Raw genomic sequence first — 23,930 nt, forward strand, 5'->3', positions numbered from 1 at the left:
CAAACTACAAAAGTGAAGTAATATCTATTCCAATTCTATCCAAATGTATACATAACCAGCTTTGAGCACTGGAACACACAAAAACATCCTTTAAAAGAGGCAATGGATGAAATCCAGACATACTACTTTGGATTCCTGGAACAAATTTTAACTGTTCCAGATGGACCCCTATAAATCTTTAACCCTTTACCTTTTCCTAGAAGTAAAAAAATCTCATAGTTTGGTTGGAAAAGTAAGAGCATTCTGAGCAGGTTTTTTTTTTAAAGATTAATATTCATGTAAGAAACAAACTGTTTAAACTTCAAAATGATTAACTATGCAATGTTAACTGAACAAAACGTACCCGTCACCATGTAACCACATTTCTAAAGAGGTACTTGCCTGCATAATTCCTCTAACTAGTCCTACAGTGCCTTTCAGGCCTATTTTTCGGGAACGCTTTCAGCCTACGGCTTCTCCACTCTGTGTATACAGCTCTATTTCTTTTTAAAGGTCCCACAATTCCTAAATCTATGTTTTATATTAGGTTTACTGTTAACTACAAAGGCTGCTGGGGAGAAAAGTACCCGCCATCTCCTCAAAAACACGAAGAAGAGCGGAGGGCTGAGATCGGCCTGAGGACTTCAAAAGGTTTTGCTTGCCTTTGTTCTGGCTACACCTCTCTTATCATACTACTCTGTCCTGTGGGCTCAATTTTCCCTGCGCTTCTGGCTAAAATGTGGATACCACAGCCAAAAACACTTGCAAGCATCAATCCCTGACTTGGCGGCTCTTGCTACTAAGTGGCAAGCATCTAATGCCACCCTCACCTGATGCTTGGCCGTCTCCATACCCTCCAGAACTGTCGTCTTGAAGTCCTCCTGCTTGCCCTGTGGAAGGAAAGAGGAGAACTCAGGGACCTTACTCCATAAATTGAGATAATATCTGGACATAAAGGCCTAATAGTTGGCGACTCACGAATTCACCACCAACTAGAAAACCCATATTCAGAGAGCTCCTTCTGGCATCAAGGCCCAGAGAATCACATCATAGGCTTCCAAATTCTGGTCAGGAAATTTCAACTTTACATGCTGATTCTTGTTGAAACGTAGCAGAACAAAGTGCACAGTATTTCTAATCCCTAAATCTTTGCTGTCAGTCTTATTTAATAGTCAAGGTTGGATGGGGGGAAAAATGGATTCCAAATGTCTCTCACTACTCACTGCTAGACTAAGAGTGGGTGTGACATCAGCGCTGGGATCTAGAGTGGCAACAATTCAGCGTCTGCTCAATCTCTTTAGCTTTACTTTTCTATCTAAAAAGAATATATAAGACAACAAGCAAAACACATATTTTTAAAGAAAAATTCTCCCCTTGACTTTAAAGCAAGGACTATAACTAAAAGACTCAGCTCCAAAAGAAGTTTCATTTACTATACATACTAGACAGTGCTAGATCTGAGTATGCCAGTGCTTCCTCAGTAAACTTTAAAACACCATACGACAACCTGCAGTCACATGCCAAGCACTGTAGATAGACACACACACGGCGGGGGGGGGCTAGTGCAGGCAAAATCTTGGGGGAGCGTCTATCTCACACTACACAATAAGCTTGCTAAGACATTTTATTCATTGATTAATGTATAGAGCAACTTCAAGTATCAGCTTGAAAGTTCAATCTGAGGAAGTCAAGACAGATCATCTTTCAGACTCTTCCAAAATCTATCACCAAGACAGATGCTATGAACCTCTTAAGCTTCTAGCCACCTCATATACCATGGGAAAACTACAGTGAGATCTCTAGAAGATATGAAGACACGACTGCTCAATGATCTAAAACTGCATAAGCTTCATTAAACAGTTTATTTCAAAAGACTCTCGACTAGAAAGCAGACTGATTATTCCACCATTTGAGTTAAAAGAGAGCAGGAAAGTGAAACTAACACAGCCCCCTTACTGTAAGAATGCTCCCAGGTCTGTGAGACTTAAGATGACATCTCATCTTTCAGTACACGAAAGTGTTTAGATATAAATGATTTTTGACAATATTAGAATTTGTTGCTAGAAGGTATATCCTCTTCTTACAAGGTAGAATAGAATCTCATTCTAAAATTATTTTATTACGCTCTTGTCTAAAGGGACCTTTAGGTTCTAGGTTACGCTTCTCAGACAAGGCACAAAGTATATGACTTGTTGTTTACAGCCTTTGGAAAAGGGCAGAGAATGATGAAGAGATGACTCCAATTATGAAAGCCAATCTACAAACTTATCTTGAAAACGCAGGCCTTACCTTTTAATTTTTACTTCTGAAGTTTGAATCAAAAATGTTCATTCTTAATAACGTCTAGATTTAATCATAAAAAATCTTTTAGGGTTAAAAAAAATTGTTGTCATTGTTTTGTCTGATTCTAAATAGAACCAAGCTAGATGAGAAGATTGAATTGTATTTAAAAAGGCATGGAGAGGGGCTCAGAACAATGAAATAAATACAGCTGCCAAGCATAACATTTAGGCATTAGGAATAATATAGCTCCTCTCTCAAATTACGTTCCTGGCTTGGCAAAGAATGAAAGCAACAGTCTTTTGTCATAAAGGCATTTCACTACTTCTAAAATGAACAAACAAAAAACACTTGCAAGCTAGCTATTAAGTCTGAATTACTTTATTCTTCCTCTTTCTATCATTTTCCTCCTCCCCCTACATGATACACAATATATGAATTAGTTTATTTTAAACTACAGGTAGCTCTCTTGACTGACTTTTTTCTGTCAATAGTACTTAACAGAAATATGGCTCTCCTACCCATGACTTATGTGCTCAACAGGTTAACAAGGTTGCTCCTGTACAACAAGGTAGGACAGTCTATTTTGTCTTCTGCTTTTGAAAAAAGGAACTAACAAAACTCTCATAAAGGTACTCTTCTTCGATAAAAATATGCAGGAAATATGGAAAATATTCAGTACCCTGGGAAGACTTTTCAAAGAGCTCCCTCCTAACAGCAGAAAGTCAAGAAAGAAATGAAACTCCAAAGGATCATTTCAGCAGAGAAAGAGGAGAAAACCAAGCAAGGTGATATAAACATTTAAGAAATGATGGAAAACAAAACAGAAAGTGCTTAAGATTAAGTAAAGGAACAATATATTTATCTCTTGACTAGGTGAAGGTTTATACCATGTTTGGAAGTAAAGATGAGGTTGCTATTTTCTCTCTAATCACAATACACTCATGAGTATTCTGAAGATGTCTACGTCTCCAAAGACATCTGAAAACAGCATCATCTTTATTAGTGGTATTCTAGACCAATTGTTCATCATTTTCTTAAAAACACACAAACAAATGTTTTCAGCTAACTTTCCATCCAGGTTGTGTCTTGATTAGAACACACAAAATGCCATATTCATTTGCTCTTTGGGTCATTCTGGCCTAGGCCCCTGCTTCTGACAGTGGCACAAAGACAGAACAGCAGGCAAGTACGGTTGTTATCTTCCATGAGCTCAAATTCAAAACAGAAAATGAAAATATACAAAAGCAATTTTTTAACATCACCTTGATTTTGGCACCCTGCGCAGGAGACCTCCTTTTGTTTTCATGTGCACCACCACACAAAATCCTCAAGTTTGAAGTAGAGACCCTTAATACAGGTTATTTGTGCATATCTTCTCCAAACTGAAAATACAATCTTTTTGTTTTATCTTATATAGGAGCCTTTCATTTCTCCTCTAATGAACCGTCTGCAGATCTGTGAAATTATTCTTAAGATGACTGCAGTATTTTAGTTACAGTCATACTACTGGATGTTCTCTCATTTTGATTCAAATTCTCGAGAGACCACCCTTCCAACATCTTAAAAGGCGTCTACGGAGACTTTCAAACACTTCTATCAGGCAAGCATGCAGGTGAGAATCTTGGTTTGTTGTTCCCAGGAACATACTGACCAATAGATTCATATTTTGACTATTTAGTTTCCTGGAATCACATTCAAATTGATAACTTTTGCAAATATTGTGAGAAACTCCTAATCTTCTAGGAAATAAGGATTTTTAGACAGAAAATCAACTTATCAAAATTTTACCAAATTTACAGAAAAAAAGTCACCATCAAGCTACTGATTTCAATTAAACTCAACAAACTGGCAGAGGAAATAAACACCTCAAAAGCTAAAATCATCTTTGAACCAGAAACGTCCACTATATTAACACACTAGTTGAATTTCTTATTTAATAATCTCACTAACTAAATGTTTTCTGAATACCCATCCAAAAACTGCCAAGCACCAATACAAAAGTAGAATAGGGCGAGTGCCTATTTTCAAAGGGCTTATAGTCTAACTGGGGAAAAATGAAAAGTATACAGAAAGATTTTTTTTTTTTTTTTTTTAGGAAACAGCAAGCTAACAGCGACTTGGGGAAACAGGGAAGCTTTTCTGAGCAAATCCAGAGAGATCAGGTAGATGGGAGGCAGTGAAACCACCAGCATGGTCCAGAACATTTACAAAAGCAAGGAGAAAAGCACAGCCACGGCAAGTGCAGAAAAACCACAGAGAACCCTGCTTAATGAAGGAGATGATCTCCAAGAGCAGTGGGAGATGAAGCAGGACAGACAAAATGGGCGACCTTCAGCGTCAAGACCTAAACCGACCTTAAGAGTAATGAGAAGGAAGTGAATGATCTCCAGCAGGAAAGCAGTAAAACAAGTGACACTTTATTTAAACTAATCTGGTCACTTTGGACCAGATGGATTAGAGGGAAAAGGTAACGTAGATCAAGGAGATCCAATCAAAAGGCTACTGAAATAATTTAGACATGTAGTGAAATCCACTAGAATAAAAAGGTGACAGTGAAAATGGGTAAGGTGTAACAAATCAAAGAGGCCGTGCACAGAAAGATACGTGACTTTACAACATGCTTGATAAAAGGGATGAGAGACTTTCAAGATGATTCCAAGTTGTTTTTTTTAAGTTCAGAAAGAGTGGTAATGCAATGGACAAAATGGGAAATTTGGGAGGCAGGGTAGTAAAATTAAATGGAAATACTCTAAAGATGGTTGGAAATTAAAGACTAGAACTCACAAGTAAGAATGAGGCTAAAAGACTTTTTAAAATAGCATGGAGGTAAGACGCTCAGAGTTTGAAGCAGTTGTACATGTATGATTAATATCATAAGGAAAGTCACAGTTTCAAAGAGGAACTGATCATCATAAATGACTGGGAAAAGTTAAAAAAAAAATTGAGAAAGGTAGTGAGTTATTGGTGATCATCATCACCTTGTGCTGCCCCCATCCTCTCTACTGAGAGTAGCTTTAAAAACACCTTCAAGCCTACCAGTGGATGCAGCTCTTTCCTGTAACTTTTGACTATGATTCTTGACAGAAGAATACATGATCTATAGCAGTTCGAAGAAATGTAAAGGAAAGTAAATTAGGCTCACAGAGGTAGACTAAATTAGTCTGAAGGAAAAGCCTCAGGGGTTCCTTTGGAGCACATTAGAGGCATTTTAACACAGCTAACACTGAGCAATACTCTCCAACAAAATTATCCAAAATGAAATCTATGGGTTCCAATTGGAGCAGCAATTCCAGGGTTACACTGTCATTTAAAATACTAAAATAAAACAGATAGCCTTACTAAGGTCTAGAAAGCAAGAAAATGGTGCTGCTTGGGGTAGGAGCCTGCCTGGAATTTCCCAGTGTAGCACTGGAAGGGCAGCAGCACTGCTGAATGGCGCCTGAAGGCTTGCGGCTGGGGCAGAAGCGAGCAGCTCAGCAGAAGGGATCCTATACCACAGAAAGTAAAAATCCTAAAAGGGAGGAAAGCAAAGTTTTCAGAAGCCAATGGGAAGAACAGACTTTTTCACATGCTGTTTCCCTCCACGTTCCATAGTAGGGATTTTCCTTACTTATTTTGTTGCAAAGTCTTGGTTTGTAGCTCACTTTTCAAAATGTTCCAAAGAACATTCAGATGCTATATTACATTGCTCAAGTACTTAACGTGTGTCTGAGTAAACAACAAAGTTTATTTTCTAGTTATTCACCTGTTTTTAAAAAGGCCCAAACTGAACTTTATTCCGGACCTGCTATTAAAAGAACCACTATAACATTTCACAACTGATAACTGTGAGTAAATTTCCCCACGAGAGAATCCTTTTCCTTCTCCTGCTCAAGCAACAGTCTCTCAGAACTCTATCTACATCTTCCTGGACCATGATTAGAGACTTCTTCCATCTTAAATGGGATTTGAGTCTGCCCTGCGATGAAGAAGATAAAATTTCCTGGGCATTAATTAACCATATGTGCTCTTCTAATCTTCAAATCGAAGATGCAAAAAACAAAAACACAACCATATCCTCATATGTTTAAAATTTCTGTGATCAGTAAATATGGCAAAATGTTAACATTTGTTATATCTCAATACGTCGATAATGGATTTCGATTATGTTATTCTCTGAGGAGAGAAAATCTATATTAGAAGTACCAAGATTTGCCACTCCTCCTATGATTTAACATATAAAAGCTTAAAGAATGACCTATTTTTTAAGTGACATGGTATTAAAAATGGGCTACTACCAACCTTTTCCAGTTTAAAAGTGATGGAGTATACATGTATGTCGACCTAGTCCACAACCTAAGCTGATATTTTCTGAAAAAAAAATCAATTCACCTTATTCCTAGTTCAACTCTGTGTTTAATAAATACAAGATGTTTGTACACAAAGCTGGAGTTCTCATTTTCTCATTCGATCTTCATATCAAGCCCCATTTTGCAGAGGAGAAAAGCTCCACAGACAGTATCCTGTCCTTCTATTATACCATGATCAGACCAAATGAAGGATGGTGGCAAAGACAAATCAGGGAAATTATAAAAATAAAGTTGCTATTACTATTACAAATTACTATTGTCTTAGTAAAAAATAAAACAAAATAATCAATGAAATGAAATCATTAAGAAAAGCAGCTCAATTTCTCAAAGACCAACCAAACTGGTAGCATCTGATCCAAGCGCTCTTATCAGCCACAAGCAGTGAACAGTCAAAAATCAAGGATCTCAGACTGCTTCCTAAAAGTCCAATTTCATTCCTTCATGTTTATGTAAAATTTCCAAAATCCAATTTTGGGAAAAACATTTAAAAACGACTTCTGAGTTCTTCCCATATATTGAATACACTTTTTTGGTATTGTTTCTTCACTGTAGCAAATTATTAATATCTGTAACCCTAAACTGAGTCTGTGAATTCTTTGCCGGAGGACCCAGTTTTCAGCTTTGAACCCTCAGAATCCAGCACCATGCCCACAACAAAGCGCTGGAGTTTTACAATCAATGTGTATAGAATAAAGTCAATAAGGAACTGTCACATTTGGGGGAAATCTTATTTTGTGTAGAAATGTCTGTTTTATTTTAAAAAGAATTTTCCCTTCCACACTACCAATATCCTACCTTTTTTTATTCTTCCAGTAAACCAAGAAGGATTTGGGAAGACGTACTTCCCTCCCACTGTTTCTGCCTCCAAGTCTCCAAATTTTTATAATCAAATGTAATATTTAAGAGTATTTTGCTTTCTATTACACATTTATGTATATATTTCTGTCTCATACTAGGCTATAAATTATCTGAGAGTGGGGACCATGTACTGTACAGTAATATGTACCTTGGTCCATTTTTAGTTAACTCTCAAAAATATAAAAATTTTGTTGAATTGATCTGGATTACCCTTTCAGCCTGTGACCTTTTTTCCCCAGCCCTCCAGTAAGTTATTCTGCAGCACAGTTCCAAATCAGAATACTGAAACAATGCTACACCAAAAAAAAAAAAAAAAGGCAAGGAAATTAATCCTAGGTTTGTTTCTAAATGTAGGCATCGTACTTCACATAATGAGAACTCAAATGGTTTCAGGCACTTATTTGACACTAGCAGGCCAAAAGGGTAACATAAACAACTCTGTCAAGAATGAATTTCCCAGCAACTTCGAGTAAATCTACAAAAGAGGGTCTCCTGCTGGGTATAGGAGTGCAACAGAATTCTATGATCTTTCCTGTGCGAAAGAATTCTATAATCTGAGTCAATCCTCACCAAACCTTAAAGCAACTCCTGCTCTCTGACTGCACTTGTAGGCACAGAGAGAGAAATCAGAGAGAAAAGCCTGAGACAAGCCATTTGAGAATAGTTACAGCATAAGAAACAAAATTATTCACCTGGACTCTGGCCATAACTATCTATGCTGCCAAACCTAGCCCTTTTGCTACAGCAATCAGTACGACCACCTCACAGGGAAGATCAAGGCACCTTATAAACAAAGAACTATGAAAACACTATACAAATATCAGGACCACTATTTCTTTCTTTCTTTCTTTTGCTGAGGAAAGCTGGCCTTGAGCTAACATCTGCTGTCAATCCTCCTCTTTTTGCTGAGGGAGACTGGCCCTGAGCTAACATGTGTGCTCATCTTCCTCTACTTTATATGTGGGATGTCCCTGCCACAGCATGGCTCAACATGCGGTGCATAGGTCCGCACCCCGGATCCGAACCAGCGAACTCCCAAGGCGCCAAAGCAGAACGTGCAAACTTGACCAGTGCACCACCAGGCCGGCCCCTAATTCTTTCTTTTAAAGTAAGGAAATCCATCTTCAACTCTTCTCTGCTCAAATTCTATTATACCAAGTTCTAAATGATAGTCCAAAAGATTCTGTCTTTTAGATTTTTTCCTATATTGAATAAGCACTTCATTAAATGTTTGGTCATCAATCTTTTGTCATATGGGTATTTTCATTATAATAGTATTTGTGATCAAATCATTGAATTTAAAGCTAAATTCTTCTACTCATACACATATATTTTGTATATTTTCTATAATTTAGTTTTTTAATAATTGAGGTTGCATCTCCTTTTATGTGATTTTTTAAAAATACTTTCAACCTATAGTATGACTACTACATAAACAGGGCCCCCAATTATTAAAACCACACACAATTTTTTTGTCATACCACTTCCTCACATCAATGATTTTTGTAATTTAACAGCCTATATCTCTTTCAAACACACACCACACACACATCCAAAATTACCATGCACAATAGGGAAGACAGCAGGCATTTTCCTTTGTTCACATTCTTATAAGAATTCTTATAAGAATATAAACAGGCAGATAAAGAGATTCTTCCCACAGTCATTCAACAGAATAGATCATAATACAGAGCTGTCACTGATCAGCTAACCATATCTAATAACTATATCTAACAAAATTGATTTGAAGAGCTAACCAATGGTTTAACAGATGCCTTTGAGCTTAATTACAGAGTATTAGCACATCACTGAGCCTGGAAAAAATGGTATACATACAGATACATGCATATGTATTTACACACACACATATACATTTATTTATTTAAACATACTTTTGATGTCTCCATTGGGAAATCCATTAACTTGAAGAAATCTTGAGAAAGGTATCTTAATAGCCCATTTCAAACTTCATTTTATTTTAGGATAAGTTTACATGAAAGTCTTAGGCTATACAACACTAAGTTACTCCTAACACAAATGAAATATATCTTCCCAAACTAGAGTTCCTAAACAGTTATCCAACACAAAATTTAAAACCAGGAACTACTAGTAAGATTTTTATGGAAAATTTCAACTGCTAAAAGGCAGTGGAGGCAAAAAAATTGTGTTTTTGTATGAAAATAAAAAAGCAAAGTGCTTAGCAAATCAGTTAATATAGGAAAATCTCTCTGAGGAATAATCTAAGGTACGTGAGGTAACAGCTGAGCCAAGAAAGGAAAGATGCCTTTTCCCCCAGCAGAAGGACACTTTAACAGAGGGGCAATTATTGTAAACCAGCCAAGTCCAACCGAGATTTTACTGTATTTTGCAGGCGCTCCACTATCATGGGACTCGACTAATAACCAAACATTCAATTACAGAGACAACCTGTTCAGGTTCAGTCGTCATGACCTAAAGAACACTTTCGCCTTGATAAAAAACGTACTAGGAAACCAAAGAAAACCATCATTTGTTAAAACGAATATATTCAAAGCGTATAGTAAATATAAAAAGACGGAAATGCTTAAGAAAACAAATTAGCTAGATTTTAAATAAAAGCAGCAATACTTAGTATGAAAAAAACATTATTTACCCACGTGACTACCACAGGATTACATGTCACACTGTTATCATCAAAAACTGACAAATCTAAAAACAATGTTTAAGCCAGAACAGAGAACTTCTTCCCAATAAATTCAAACCAAAAAACCCCCCCAAAACTCTTACTCCCATAAAAATTCAACTTTGTTTTGAGAACATTTTTCCATTCACCAAAATCCACTAAACTCGATTACCAACAGCCTGTCACCTCTCCCATCCCCGTCTCCTCATCCCTCTAGCTCACCCTCACACAGCACAGCAGATTGATTTCTCCAAAACATGTATTTTGGTACGTCCCTCACTCAAAAAATCTCAGTGCTACCCATGACCACACCCTCCCAGTGCTCAAAGGACATCGAGTTCCAATTCCTTAGCCTGGTAACCAAGGCTCCCACCTTCCTTTCTGGCCTCCTCCCAGAACTCTCCCAGAGGAACCTTCGCCAGTCAAATCGTTTGACCCACTGACTTCAGAAGACCCTGTGCTTTCATAATTAACAAAAATATTTTACTCTTAAGGTTTACACTGCGGAAAGCAAAGCAAAATTTTCTAACAAATTTAAAAGTTGGTAAGAACAAAATGTATTCAAATATATTTTAAGATATATATTTTAAGTTAATTTCTTATAGAAATATATTTTAAGTTAATTTCTTGTTATTAACTGAAATGATTGAGATGAAGAAAAGATGTGGTAAAGAACCAGACCCACATCTTCTCTCAGCATTTTAAGATATCCACATGGCGATGCTTTCATTCAATTTTTAAGTGAAAACTCAAGTCTAAGAACTGGTTCTGGGGCCAGCCCAGTGGCATAGCTGTGAAGCACACACATTCCACTTTGCCGGCCCAGGGTTTGGGATCCCGGGTGTGGACATGGCACCACTCGGCAAGCCATGCTGTGGAAGGCGTCTCACATATAAAGTAGAGGAAGACAGGCACGGATGTTACCTCAGGGCCAGTCTTCCTCAGCAAAAAAGAGGAGGATTGGCAGCAGATGTTAGCTCAGGGCTAATCTTTCTCAAAAAAAAAAAAAACAAAAAAAACAAAGAACTGGTTTTAAGACAAGAGATTTGGAAACTCTGGACAGTTTCTAAACATGTGAACTCACCTGATAATATTTTATGATTCACCATCAGGGCCCAACCTATTTCTAAATTACATAGGCCGATAAATTGCCACTACTTTTCTGGGAAAAGTACTTCCCTAACTCGCCCTGGAATTTTTTAAAATTTTAAGTTGCTTTAAAAGAAAAATAACTTTATTTTCATAAGTACAAATAATATATTGGAAAGTTTTGGCTGTTATCAACACATCTATGAGCATTGAATATATCCTAAACTTAAGAAACAAAACTTTAACTTTCTCCAAAAATACTAAGATAACACTTAAATTAAACCACTGGATTAAAATTAACTAGAACATAACAGTATAAAGACATTCCCCCAAATCCTAGGGCCCTTTGCTAAGATATGTACATTTTGTGCTAACAGTGCCTGACATTCACAGAAAAAGAAAAACTAAAAACCTCTTCATGAGAAAGAAAACAAACTAAGATTTGGTTTAAAATTTTCAGAGGACAGGGAGCTGACCCCATGGCCGAGTGGTTAAGTTCGCGCGCTCCGCTTTGGCGGCCCAGGTTCAGATCCTGGGTTCAGACACGGCACCGCTCATCAGGCCACGCTGAGGAGGTGTCCCACATAGCACAACCAGAAGGACCTACAACTAGAATATACAACTGTGTACTTGGGGGGCCTAGGGGAGAAGAAGAAAAATAAAAAGATTGGCAACAGATGTTAGCTCAGACGCCAATCTTTAAAAAAATTAATTAATTAAATAAAATTTTCAGAGGACAAAGAAAGTGTGTATCAGCTCGGTACCTATCTATGGTAAATCAGTTATTTACTGGAAACACTGACAACCACACAAAAAAGAGGCAGAGGCAGCATGTGAGATACGAGATCATCTACTGAATAACACCTGGAGCTCCTGAACTAAGAGAGGAGCAGCCTCTTGAGCTACGACAACTATCAAAAGGATTATTCCCACGTATCTCATTAGCTAGTCTACAGCAAAGGCAGAAGAAGAGAAAGGCACAAAGAAAAGAAGATACACAGAAGAGTCAAGGGAAGAGCTGGAGGTGAGGACAGAAAGAAGGAAAGAGACCAAATGTAAAAGACTACAAACAGGAGGCAAAACCCAACACCAACAGAGAGATGTCGCTGAAGCACAGAGAAACCACACTGGCCTCAAGGACATTAGTCCCAAAGGTGATACACTACTACCAACACGGAGTCGTCCAAGAAGTCATTTTAAGAAAGTTTTAGGAAAATCGTTCTTAGAAAGCCCAATTCTTGAGATGAATTGAATCTGGAATCTAATCTACCTTTTCCAAATGTTCTCAAACTGTAGTCTTTTATTAGACTTTATTACAATTACTGTAAATTACAAATTTTTATTTTTGAGAGTTTTAGCCAGATGTTTCATAAGTTCCAAATCTAAGTTTAAATTAACACCTGACTTGAAATCCTCTCAAGTGATACATCAGTAATAATCCTTTTTTCAAAAATAAAATTAACTTCTGTTGATTTTTATAATATCACACAAGAGGAAAAACCTTTAAAAAAAGGCTAAAACAAAAGATAAAACTTCTCAAATGAAATACGCACCTATGATAGTCACGCAAGATACAGCATACGGGGTTTGAAACAAGCATTTTGTTTTTAAAAGGCGCATGACTAAAAGAGTTGGTAAGGTGAATAGGCCTGAAGCAATTGGAAATATAAAAAGCATTTTAAGGAGACGAACCTGGCAAAAACTCAAAGCCAAGAAGAGTTAGTAAAATACCATTAAGGACAGAAGATATGAAAAATTAACTAAGATTCTACTTTTGTTTGGTCTCTCCAAAACAGAAGGGCATCCCTGATTCGTCAGGTAAACACAGCAGGACTCGGGCAGGGGGGTGTTAAGGAGAATTCTTTAAAGATGTTCGAAGCTCTGAAACCAAGACTACAGACTGCAATAATCCTTCCACGTCATAAGAAAGACTGTGTGAGCTTAGAGTCTCTTCACAGCCTTTTCTTGTACCATTCCTTTGATCAGAGGCTTCAACAACTAAACAAGAGGCACCTAGGCCTTTCCTCTTTGACCTCAGAATGTATTTGTTCACCAGGAAAAGACCCTTCTCAAAACTGACCCCACACTGTGAAGGTTTTACCAGAAAGTACCTAACCATGTGGTAAATGCAAAATTTAGCCAGAATAATTTCTGAACCATTCTATCTCTAAATTCTGAATCAAAGTTACCACTGAGACGTTTGGTTCTTTGGATTTGTCTTTTTGTGTGTTTTCTCTAATTGTTTATTTTCTCCAACTTTCCAACTGTCTTATGCTGCCACCATCCTTTCACTCCCATTCTTTACTCTCCTCCCATATATGTACAGACACACACAAAAAGACTATCAGTGCCACTATGCATGTATGTTTGTATATGTGTGTGTGTATATATGCCTACATACACACACTAAGACACACACGACCAGTATCAGAATATAAACCAGATAAAGACATAATAGGAATAAATCCAGAACTGTGATTGGTTACTACAACTCACCAGATGGTTCTTCAGGCTCACTTTCATTTTCTTCCTCAGGTGGGGCTTGAGGGGGTGGTGGGGGAAGCTTCTTTTCCTTCTCAGCTTTAGCATTTCTCTCTTCTTCGGAATAATATTCATCTTCTGAGAGGTTCGCCAAGCTTTCATCCATCTCTCTGTACTCTACCTATATGGAGATTATACCAGGGAAAGCTAAATACAGTGAACATCGAAAATCAAGGACTCAATTTGGAACCACCAGTGAATGTGAATTGCTTTTTAACTTCAAATTTTAAGCGAAATAAGCAAAAAACACGGAACAAGCTAGTTTATAATAATAATTAAAAACAAAATCTCTCATGAAACAATCTTGTGCCAGTTCAGATTTAGCCCAATCTGTAACTTTTACATGATAGTACTGACATTCAGATCAATGATCCTGAGGCTCTCTATAACTTCTAAATTCCTTTAAAAATGTGTGTGTGTACATGTATGCGTGTGTGTGTATATAGGTGCGTGCATACATCTTGTCCACATACCGGAAGTTCCAATACAAGACTAAAATAATCCTCAGTTGGGCACAAAGACAGTTAACTAGAATAACAAGTCTGTCCAGTGCCAAGCCTGTACTTCTAATCACTACTCCATGGGAAAACAGCAAAGGAATTCCAGAAACCAAACAGGGAGACGGTGGGGACGGCGAATGGCAAAAGTCAAACTGCAGTTATGAAAAGGTACACTTGCTTATACAATAACCGGTGATCTAAGAGAGCTGAATGATGAGAGCAAAGAAGCCTTACTACAACATATTAAGGAGTAAGTGATGTGGAAAGGGAGGCTACGAGACTTAACATTAATTCACTCTAGTTATGAAAGGAGAGAACCAGGGGATAAGTACAAAGAGGAAGCAGTCTTAGTGAATGCTTCACGGGGAGGTGGGGGTGCAAGCAACTTAAGATATGGAAGATTACTGTGGGCCGGTTTGCCAAACATGTAATATGCTATTACAAATAGTCATCAAGCTTGGAACACTGTCAAATTGTTAATGTGACTCCCACCCTACTAAAGATTCAAGGAAGCCACAGAAACAACTCTCTGATTATTTCAGATTCAATGAAAAGATAAAATGAAAGAAATAAAAACAATTTATTAGATGTGGGGAGAGAGCAAAGACAACATGGCTTCCACGTAAACCTGATTTACTAGATTTCTGAAATGAGTAGTCCTGTGGATTACAATGAATGTAATCTACTGTAACTTCTGAAATATCTTTGAAATAGCTCCAGATTGCTAGTTGCTTTTATATTTGTCTTTTTCTACTTCTTTTTTTTTAAATGACATGACCACAGGATTTGGGGGACAGGGAATGAGTGGCCAGGGGAGGTAAGAGTTTTACTGAAAACATGGATTCGCTTAGAAAATGGAAATGGGCCAGCCCGGTGGCATCGTGGTTAAGTCTGTGCACTCTGCTTCAGCAGCGCACAGTTCGCAGGTTCAGATCCCTGGCGCAGACCTAGCACTGCTCATCAAGCCACACTGTGGCAGCATCCCACAAAAATAGAGGAAGATTGGCACAGACGTGAGCTCAGCAACAACGTTCCTCAAGCGAAAAGAGGAAGACTGGCAACAGTCAGGGCCAATCTTCCTCACACCAAAAAAAAAAAAAAGTAGAGGGGGCCGCCCCGTGGCCGAGTGGTTAAGTTCAAGCACTCTGCTTTGGCGGCCCAGGGTCTCACCGGTTTGGATCCTGGGTGCGAACATGGCACCACTCTTCAGGCCATGTTGAGGTGGCGTCCCACACAGCACAACTAGAAGGACCTACAACTAGAATATCTAACTATGTGCTGGGGGGCTTTGGGGAGAAGAAGAAAGGCGGAAAAAAAAGAAGGATTGGCAACAGATGTTAGCTCAGGTGCCAATCTTAAAAAAAGAAAATGGAAACAAAAATTAAGGATAAATGGAACAGTTCTGACCCATGCTCTAAGAATCTCATTTAACATGTGAATAATTATATTCATCTATGAAATACTGAACACTGAGTATATGGGACACTGGAGAAAACGATTATGAATGAAGCTCCCTGCCCACAGTAAACTGAAACATCAGCTGCAAACAAAAGATCAGGTGACCATCTCATAGAGAGACTTCACAAGAAAATCTCCAGAAATGTACATACTAAACCTCACCCTACTTGCCTGAGATAGACTGTAGGAATAGACCTCAGGACAGCTGGTAAAAAAGCAGCTAGGAGGGAAAAATTTTCAAAGAGGGAGAAGGGTCAGAAAATGTAACATATGTTTATAGTATGCAGTTGCTTTTCTTTTTACCCCTCAGCAGCGCGTGACACCTTCCTACCCCAAAGATTCAGCACTTTAATCCCCTGCTCATCAACCTTATCCTTTCAATCAATAATGACTTAACCAGTGTCTCCTATGGAACTGGGCAATGTGCAAATTCTGAGACCAGCGAAAACAGTAAGACCCTTTCTACTGCAGCAGTTCAGCTTTTCCCAAAGGATGTTCCATAAGACACTGTGCTCTCTGGAGGAAAAAGGAATCCAAGATCAAATTTGGGAAACACCACATTCTTTACAGGCCCCCTCTAGGAGAGTCACAATGCACATTAGAGGTCCTGAGGAAGTCTGGCAGCAAAAACAATCTTTTTAACATTGTTTAATCCAATGTTTTGATGAAGTAATAACTACTAACAAGGAATACACTTGGAAAAGGCTGGTCCTGAGTGTTTTTAGTTTTCAGGAAAAAAAAAAACATTAGAAAAATACCTAGAGGTAGGAATAAGAATATCTAAAGCTAATATTTAAAAACAACAACAAAAAAATTGTGTTCCACAGAACCCTAGGATTCTTTGGGATTTCATTTATTAATTTTTAAATGTATTTTTAAAAGGAATAAATACACACGCGTATGCGTTAAATCAAACCATAATCCTTTAGAGACCACCAACACATGAACTTGTACTGCTTGGGTAACTCAATTTTGGGTAAACCTAAGAATGAAAGTTATTCTGCCATCTCTGCTCAAGTGAGAGAGTGTCCTGAGATGACAAGGCAAGCTAAAAGACAAAAACAAAAACAAAAAACCCCAACCTTTTGCATTGCTTATCAATCAGTACTGGATCTTCACAATATTTCATAAACAAAATACAGAAATAAAAGAGGATTCTGAGGCTGAAACAATACCACAACTATTTTGCTTAATCTCCATTCTCAAATTTGGCTCTATCAAAATAATCTCATTTTCTCAAAGACTGAGAACTAAAATAAATGTTATAAATTTAAGCTTCTTAATATGAAACAGGCAAGTATTTTATTTGGGGATTTTGCATAAAGTTTTATTTTGTAAAAAAGTTCCTCTGCTTAAGAAAAAAGTTAAAAAAACATCTAAAAGAATCATACAAAGTCTAAAAAGTAAAAACTATTCCCCGAAGAAAAGGAACAGATACTTCGAACACAGAGGATTAGGGATCTCTCGTTCCTCGGTAAAATCCTCAAAGACTTCAGAGGCTCTACAACCACTTACAATCAAGGACAAAAGATGTGCCAACAGGCAGAGCTGAGTCAGCAGGGTCATTACTCTTCCCTTTACACAGAGGCTCTCAAACTTACATCTCTAGCTTCTCCCTTCTCTCCCACACCCTTGCTACAATGATTCATTCCCTTCCCAATCACCTTAAAGCTCCAGTCTTTTTTGTTTTAATCTTTCTTCCTTTTAATTCACCTAGGGCACAAATGCCAGATTCATTTTCTAAATACATATTTTCAGATAGCTTAACTGATGAATGCAAATTTTTCAAACTAGCATACAAACTCTCTGGCTTTAACTACGCAAATTTACCTCTAATCATTTTCTAACACGCTAGTCAAAAAATCCTCAATGCGGGGCCGGTCCGTGGAGTGGTTAAGTTCACGCACTCCACTTGGGTTTCGCCGGTTCGAGTCCTGGGCGCGGACATGACACCGCTCGTCAGGCCACGCTGAGGCGGCGTCCCACATGCCACAACTAGAAGGACCCACAATTAAAATACAGAACTATGTACCAGGGGCTTTGGGAGAAAAAGGAAAAACAATATCTTTAAAAAAAGCAAGCAAAAACAACAACAACAACAACAAAACTCCTCACTGCTGCTGTTCTCCCCATCCCTCAACTCGCCAGAAGCTACTCCCCGCTTTCCCCGGTAATCCACTGCCGGAAAGTCAAGGCCCACCTCCTCCACAAATTATTCCCTGATGATTCCAAATCCATAAACCTATCTTTCCTTTCTCTGAATTCTCAGTGCACTCACGGTCTGCACTTCATAGTCTCGTGCAGGGCTGTCTCAGAATTTTCTGTGATAATGGAAATGTTCGGCATCTGTGCTTCCAACAAGGTAGCCCTAGCTACATGTGGCTATTTGAGCACTTACCATGTGGCAATTTAAGTTTAAATTAAACTTAAAAATTCCGTTTGCTATGGGGCCAGCCCCGTGGCCGAGTGGTTAACTTTGCGCGCTCTGCTTCAGCGGCCCAGGGTTTTGCCGGTTCGGATCCTATGCACGGACATGGCACCACTCATCAAGCCACGCTGAGGGGGCATCCCACATGCCACAACTAGAAGGACCCACAGCTGAAATATATAACTATGTACCGGGGGGCTTTGGGGAGAAAAAGGAAATAAATAAAATCTTTAAAAAAAAAAAATTCAGTTTCCTCAGTCATACTAGCCACACAGTAAGTGCTCCAAGGCCTTATGTGGCTAGCGGCTACCACACTGGACAGCACAGACGTAGTGTTCGGCTCTCTGCAACCTAGATACAGCTTTACAACCCGAACACTACTGATCCCTCCAATTTATCATGCTCCTAGAAAAACCTCACTTCCAATTAAATTCACTTGCTCACTGTGCTCAATGTTCACTTGTCCACTCTGGACTCCCTGTTGCTTCTCAAACCACTTTGTATTATAGTCCAAGCATTTTTCATTTCCTTTTCTCCACCGGTAGTACTTAATTACTGGGCACCTACTTACTATATGCCAGACACTGCAATAAGCATTTTGTTTACATTATATCTAAACCTAATAACCTTACAAGGTAGGGTTTATTTTCCTGAGGAAAACGAATCACAGGAAGAATAACTCCAAAAGTCCATCGTTTTCCAGAAAACTTTTCTAAATTCTACCCTTTTTCAAGGCCCAGCTCAAAGCTGCCATTCCTGAAGCTGTGTGGCATTCCTAAAGTCCCAACCCAATTTATCAATTTCACACCTTAAGTATTCTGCCATGTTAGCACACAGAGAGGTGAATTTATTCCGAATCCAATGAAACTTAAGCTTCAGGGACCCTCAAGTGCATTGACTCCCAATACCCTGAACCTAATTTTGATTACATAAGTAATCAGACACACACACACACACACAATTTTTTTTTTAAAGATTGGCACTTGAGCTAACATCTGTTGCCAATCTTTTTTTCCTCCTTCTTCTCCCCAAAGCCCTCCAGTACACAGATGTATGTCCTAGTTGTGAGTACCTCTGGTTGTGCTATATGGGACGCCGCCTCAGCATGGCCTGATGAGCGGTGCCATGTCCCCGCCCAACATCCGAACTGGCAAAACCTGGGGCGGCCGAAGCGGAGCGTGTAAACTTAACCACTCGGCCACAGGGCCAGTCCCCACATACAATTTTTAAAAAAGGAGTCCCAAAACTGAATAAGCTCCCAGGCCATAAAATATAGATATATCCCCTGTATACACCTCAGAACTTCCTAAAGCAAGGCCTGTCTATGCTGGACTCAGCTTGCTTTTTACTCCCTTGAGGTCTGTTTCCTCTGGCTCTTAAGACCAGCCATGAATAGGTCAGTTTCTCTAGTTCCTTACTTTCCAGTTGCTCCCCAAAATAAACACATAACCCATTTCTCTTTTGAGAGTTTCAGAGCTAATCTCAATGGAAAACAGGATAACAGGAATTAAAATAAACAGGAGAATTACAAAGACAGAAATCTTATAGCATACCCCAAATTGATCCACAGATTCAACACAATCCCAACCAGAATCTCAGCTATCTTTTTTGCAGAAACTGATAAACTGATCCTAAAATTCACATGGAAATGCAAGGGACACCAAATAGCCAAAACAATCTTGAAAAAGAACAAAGTTGGAGAGCTCACACTTTCTGATTTCAAAACTTAACTGCAAAGCAACAGTAATCAGGTCAGTGTGGTACATAAGGACAGAAGTATATGTCAATGGGATAGAACCAAGAGTTCAGAAATAAACCCTTACATTTATGGTCAATCAACAGGGAACCAACCATTCAAAGTGGAAGAGAAGAGTTTTCAACAAATTGTGCTGGGACAGGTGGATATCAACACGCAAAAGAATGAAGCTGACCCCCTACCTCGTACCATATGCAAAAATTAACTCCAAAATGATCATAGACCTGAACCTATAAAACTCTTAGCAGAAAACACAGGAGTAAATCTCCATGACACTGGCTTAGGCAGTGGTTTCTTAGATATAATACCAGAAGCGAAACAGACAAAAGAAAAAAACCACATAAACTGGACATCAAAATTTAAAACTTCTGTAATCACATATATAAAGAACTCTACTCAATAATAAAAAAGACAACCCAATTTAAAAATGAGCCCAGGATTTGAATAGACATTTCACCAAAGATATACGAATGGTAAATAAGCACAAGAAAAGATGCTCAACATCATTAGGGTAATACACATCAAAGCCACAATGATACCACTTCACATCCACTAGAATGGCTATAATAAAAAGACAGACATTATCAAGTGTTGATAAGGACAGGGAGAAATTGGAATCCTCATACACTGCTGGTGGGAATGTAAAATGGTGCTGCTGCTGTGGGAAACTGGCAGTTCCTCAAAAAGCTAAACACAGAGATACCATACGACCCAACAATTCCACTCCCAGGTATATATCCAAGAGAAATGAAAGCATATGTTCACACAAAAAACTGTACACAAATATTCACAGCAGCTTTCTTCATAATAGCCAAAAAGTAGAAACAACCCACATGTCCATCAAATGATGCATGGATAAACAAAATGCGGTATATCCATAGAATGGGATACCATTTGGCCATAGTTATCAAGTAGTAAATGGAAGTACTACAACATGGAGGAACCTTGAAAACATGCTAAAGCCAGACACAAAGGCCACATAGTATATGATCCCATTTATATAAAATGTCCAGAATAGGCAGATCCAGAGACACAAAGTAAATTAGTGGCTGCCAGCGGCTGGGGGTAACGGGGAATGGGGAGTGACTGCCAAGTCTTTTGGGAGTGATGAAAAATGCCCTAAAATTAACTGTGGTGCTGGTTGCCACAACTATGTGAATATGCTAAAAACCACTGAATTGTACACTAAAAAATGATAAATTTTATAGTACGTGAATTATCTTTATAAACCTGTTTTTACAAACTATCACATGGCTTCTGGCCACATCTTCTATTGAAACAGTAAAATAAAAACCCTCCTGGGCTTCTGCCCTCTATTTCATTTCCGAGAGTCGGGGAATCACCAATCTCTGCTCTAACCCATGCTTCCGTAAAAGGCCCCCAAACCTTTCCTCCTTTTACTCAGCACAGCGTATTGATTCTCGGAGAGAAATCTCTCAAGTGGGCAGCTCAATCTGAAGGTGCTCAGTCTGGGTAATGCTCATCTCAAGAAGCTCCTCATACACACTGACTCGGCATCCCCACTTAAAAACTATATATAGGTAGAAAACTCATTCTATCCATAAATTACACAAACTGCACGATTTAAAATACTTATTTAAAAATCACATGTATATATATTTCCAGTTTTTTCAACTGGACCATGAAATCTCCAGAAAAGGCCCAAGTCTAAGGTCTGTGCCCTCGTGCTGCCCTGGCGCCCCGCACTGTTGGTGACCCATGTGGTCCTTTGTTTCACAGGCTGGTGCCACCTATCCCAGCCTAACTGTAGGGCTTACATTCCAGTTCCACCACTTACCTAGCTGTGTGACTTTAGGGAAGCTGCTTAAACTGTGTGCCTCAGTTTACTCACCCCTAAAATGGGGCTAACAACAGCTGCCCGTCCGTGTTTAGCAAAAATAAGACGTTGGTGACACTGTGAACACGGCATTTGGCGCCCAGAGACGCGAGGCAGCTACTGTCTGCACACACTGTTCTGTGATAAATCCTCTCCTCGCCTTATATTTGCACCTTGACTAATGAATACGAGCCCTCTTAATCGGCTTCCTCACCTGTAAAAACCTACGCCCAAAGATCGCTGGGGAAAAGGGCAGAACTCCTAGTACACAGCAAGGGCGCAAGATAAAACGTCCCTTCCTTTCCGGTGTCCTCGGCTAAGGCCGCGTCTTGAGCATCACCCCGCAGCCCCGAGGTGCTCCCAGCGGAAACGCGTCCAGACACAGCTGGGGCGGCACAAGGGCTGTCTCCGACAACGCCAGCCGTGACTCCACGTCGGGGAGCCATCTTTCCCAGACAAGACGACGAAGAGGGGCACAGGGCGAGAGGAATAACACGCCCCGCCCATCCGTCCCCCTGCCCAGGGCGGCCCGGGCCCCGCACAAAGGCCGCGGGGACCGCAGGCCGAGAGCCCCCCCTACCCCAACCCCGCCCCCAGCCAGCCAGTGGGAGGTCCGGGTGGGCGGGGGACCACGAGCGGGTCCCGGGGTGCGGCCGGGCTGGACAACCCGGGGAAGCGGGGCCCCGGGGCTGCGGTTGGAGGGCGGGGGTCGGGCTCACCTTCGCCCGCTTGCGCCGGCTGGTGCGCCGCCCCTCCGGAGTCTCCGCGATGCCCGTTTCCATGGGGGTCGCAGATCCAGGCACCACGGTAGGCCCGGCTTGCGGCCCGGCGGATCCCGGCGGCTCGGCCAGGCCCCCAGGCGGCGAGGCCCGCGGAGGCTCCTTCTTGCGGGGCGTGCGCTCCCCGGCCGCCCCCGGCCCGCCCTCGGCAGGGCCCGACAGGCCCGCGGGCGGCGCGGCCACCTCCGAGCCGTTCTCCGCGCCGCCCGCGGCCCCGGAGCCGGCCTCCGCCCCGGCCGCCGCCGCCGCCGCTGCCGCCGCCGCCGCCGCCGCCTTCTTTCCAGACAACATCTCGGGCCGCCTGGCCGCCGACGGCCGCGAGGGCCGCTCGGTCCGTCGGTCCGTGGGGCCGGGGCCGCGTCGCCTCGCCTCACGCAGTCCGCGCGCCGCCAACCGCCGCCGCGCACGCACGCGCCGAGCGCGCTCCCGCGGCGTCGGGACAAAAAGGCCGAGGCTCCCGCGGCCCGCCCTCCCCCGCCGCCATAGAGCGGCGTCCTCGCGGCTAGAGCGGCGCCGCGGCAGAGAGCGCGCTACTTTCCTAGAGCGTCTCCTTGGCCTCCGAGACGGCCCCAGCGCGGTCCGGATCTTAGGGCTTCTGGGCCGGACCGCATCTCCGAGGGCCACCGTCTCCTCCAGGGACTTCCACGCATTCATAATTTCATTCATTCATTCATTCATCCACCTACCCATCCGTCAATTCAACCAAAACTTCTTAATGCTTACCATGCGACAAGCGTTTAATTATGAAGTTTTTGCTTTCAAAGAGCTTACAGGGGCTGGGCCGGTGGCCCAGCGGTTAAGTGCTCGCGGTCCGCTTCTCAGCGGCCCGGGTTGGCCGACCTGGATCCCGGGTGCGGACATGTGGGCACCGCTTGGCAAAAGCCATGCTGTGGTAGGCCTCCCACATATAAAGTAGAGGAAGATGGGCATGGATGTTAACTCAGAGCCAGTCTTCCTCAGCAAAAAATAAATAAATAAATAAATTTTAAAAATTTTTAAAAAAGAGTTATACAGTCTCGTGAGGGGTAAACACTGATCTGGACCTGGTAGATCATCTTACTTATATTCATATCGTCCTGCTTGGACTGGGGAAACCTTGGAGAGCAAATGAGTTTGGTGGTAATAAAATGGACAGAAGCAAAGAAATCCAAACGGGTCCAACGGGATTGCTGTTGCCTCCAAGGCTTGTTCAAGCTCTTCCTTCCGCCTGGACCCCTTCCCCGTTCTCGCTTCCTCGCTCGCACCTCCTCCCAATCCCTGTGCCCCCCACCGCCACATATAGAACCTCTCTTTCTATTGCAGGTTAATTCTTTCTAATGATTCTGATGGTGGTGGTGGAATACTTTTAATTCTTCCGCGAATCCTTCACTGACCCAAGGCTGGAACTCGCCCGTGTTCTTCAAGCTTATTT

At 40.8% G+C, this 23,930-nt stretch overlaps 2 protein-coding genes across 3 annotated transcripts in view; one reads left to right on the top strand and one right to left on the bottom strand.

The window, feature by feature from the left end:
* LUZP1 (leucine zipper protein 1) overlaps positions 1 to 6,684 on the top strand; it is a 126,497-nt gene extending 119,813 nt beyond the window's left edge. The window contains exons 7-8 of the transcript XR_011503572.1: positions 3,680 to 3,874; positions 4,358 to 6,684. The gene's annotated coding sequence lies outside the window, so the exon portion shown is untranslated. The remainder of the gene's footprint in view (positions 1 to 3,679; positions 3,875 to 4,357) is intronic.
* The window catches only part of KDM1A (lysine demethylase 1A), a 56,724-nt gene extending 33,767 nt beyond the window's left edge, over positions 1 to 22,957 (bottom strand). Inside the window, exons 1-3 of one of the 2 annotated variants that reach the window (XM_014855097.3) lie at positions 22,460 to 22,957; positions 13,717 to 13,882; positions 810 to 869 (exon numbers count right to left, since the gene is read on the bottom strand). In XM_014855097.3, coding sequence (XP_014710583.3) covers positions 810 to 869; positions 13,717 to 13,882; positions 22,460 to 22,810 — 577 coding nt within the window. In that variant the 5' untranslated portion in view covers positions 22,811 to 22,957. The remainder of the gene's footprint in view (positions 1 to 809; positions 870 to 13,716; positions 13,883 to 22,459) is intronic. The other variant, XM_070510726.1, reaches the window with a different exon arrangement.
* Positions 22,958 to 23,930: the final 973 nt, after the last annotated feature.

Source organism: Equus asinus, chromosome 5, assembly GCF_041296235.1.
Source record: "Equus asinus isolate D_3611 breed Donkey chromosome 5, EquAss-T2T_v2, whole genome shotgun sequence".
NCBI classification, from domain to species: Eukaryota; Metazoa; Chordata; class Mammalia; order Perissodactyla; family Equidae; genus Equus; species Equus asinus.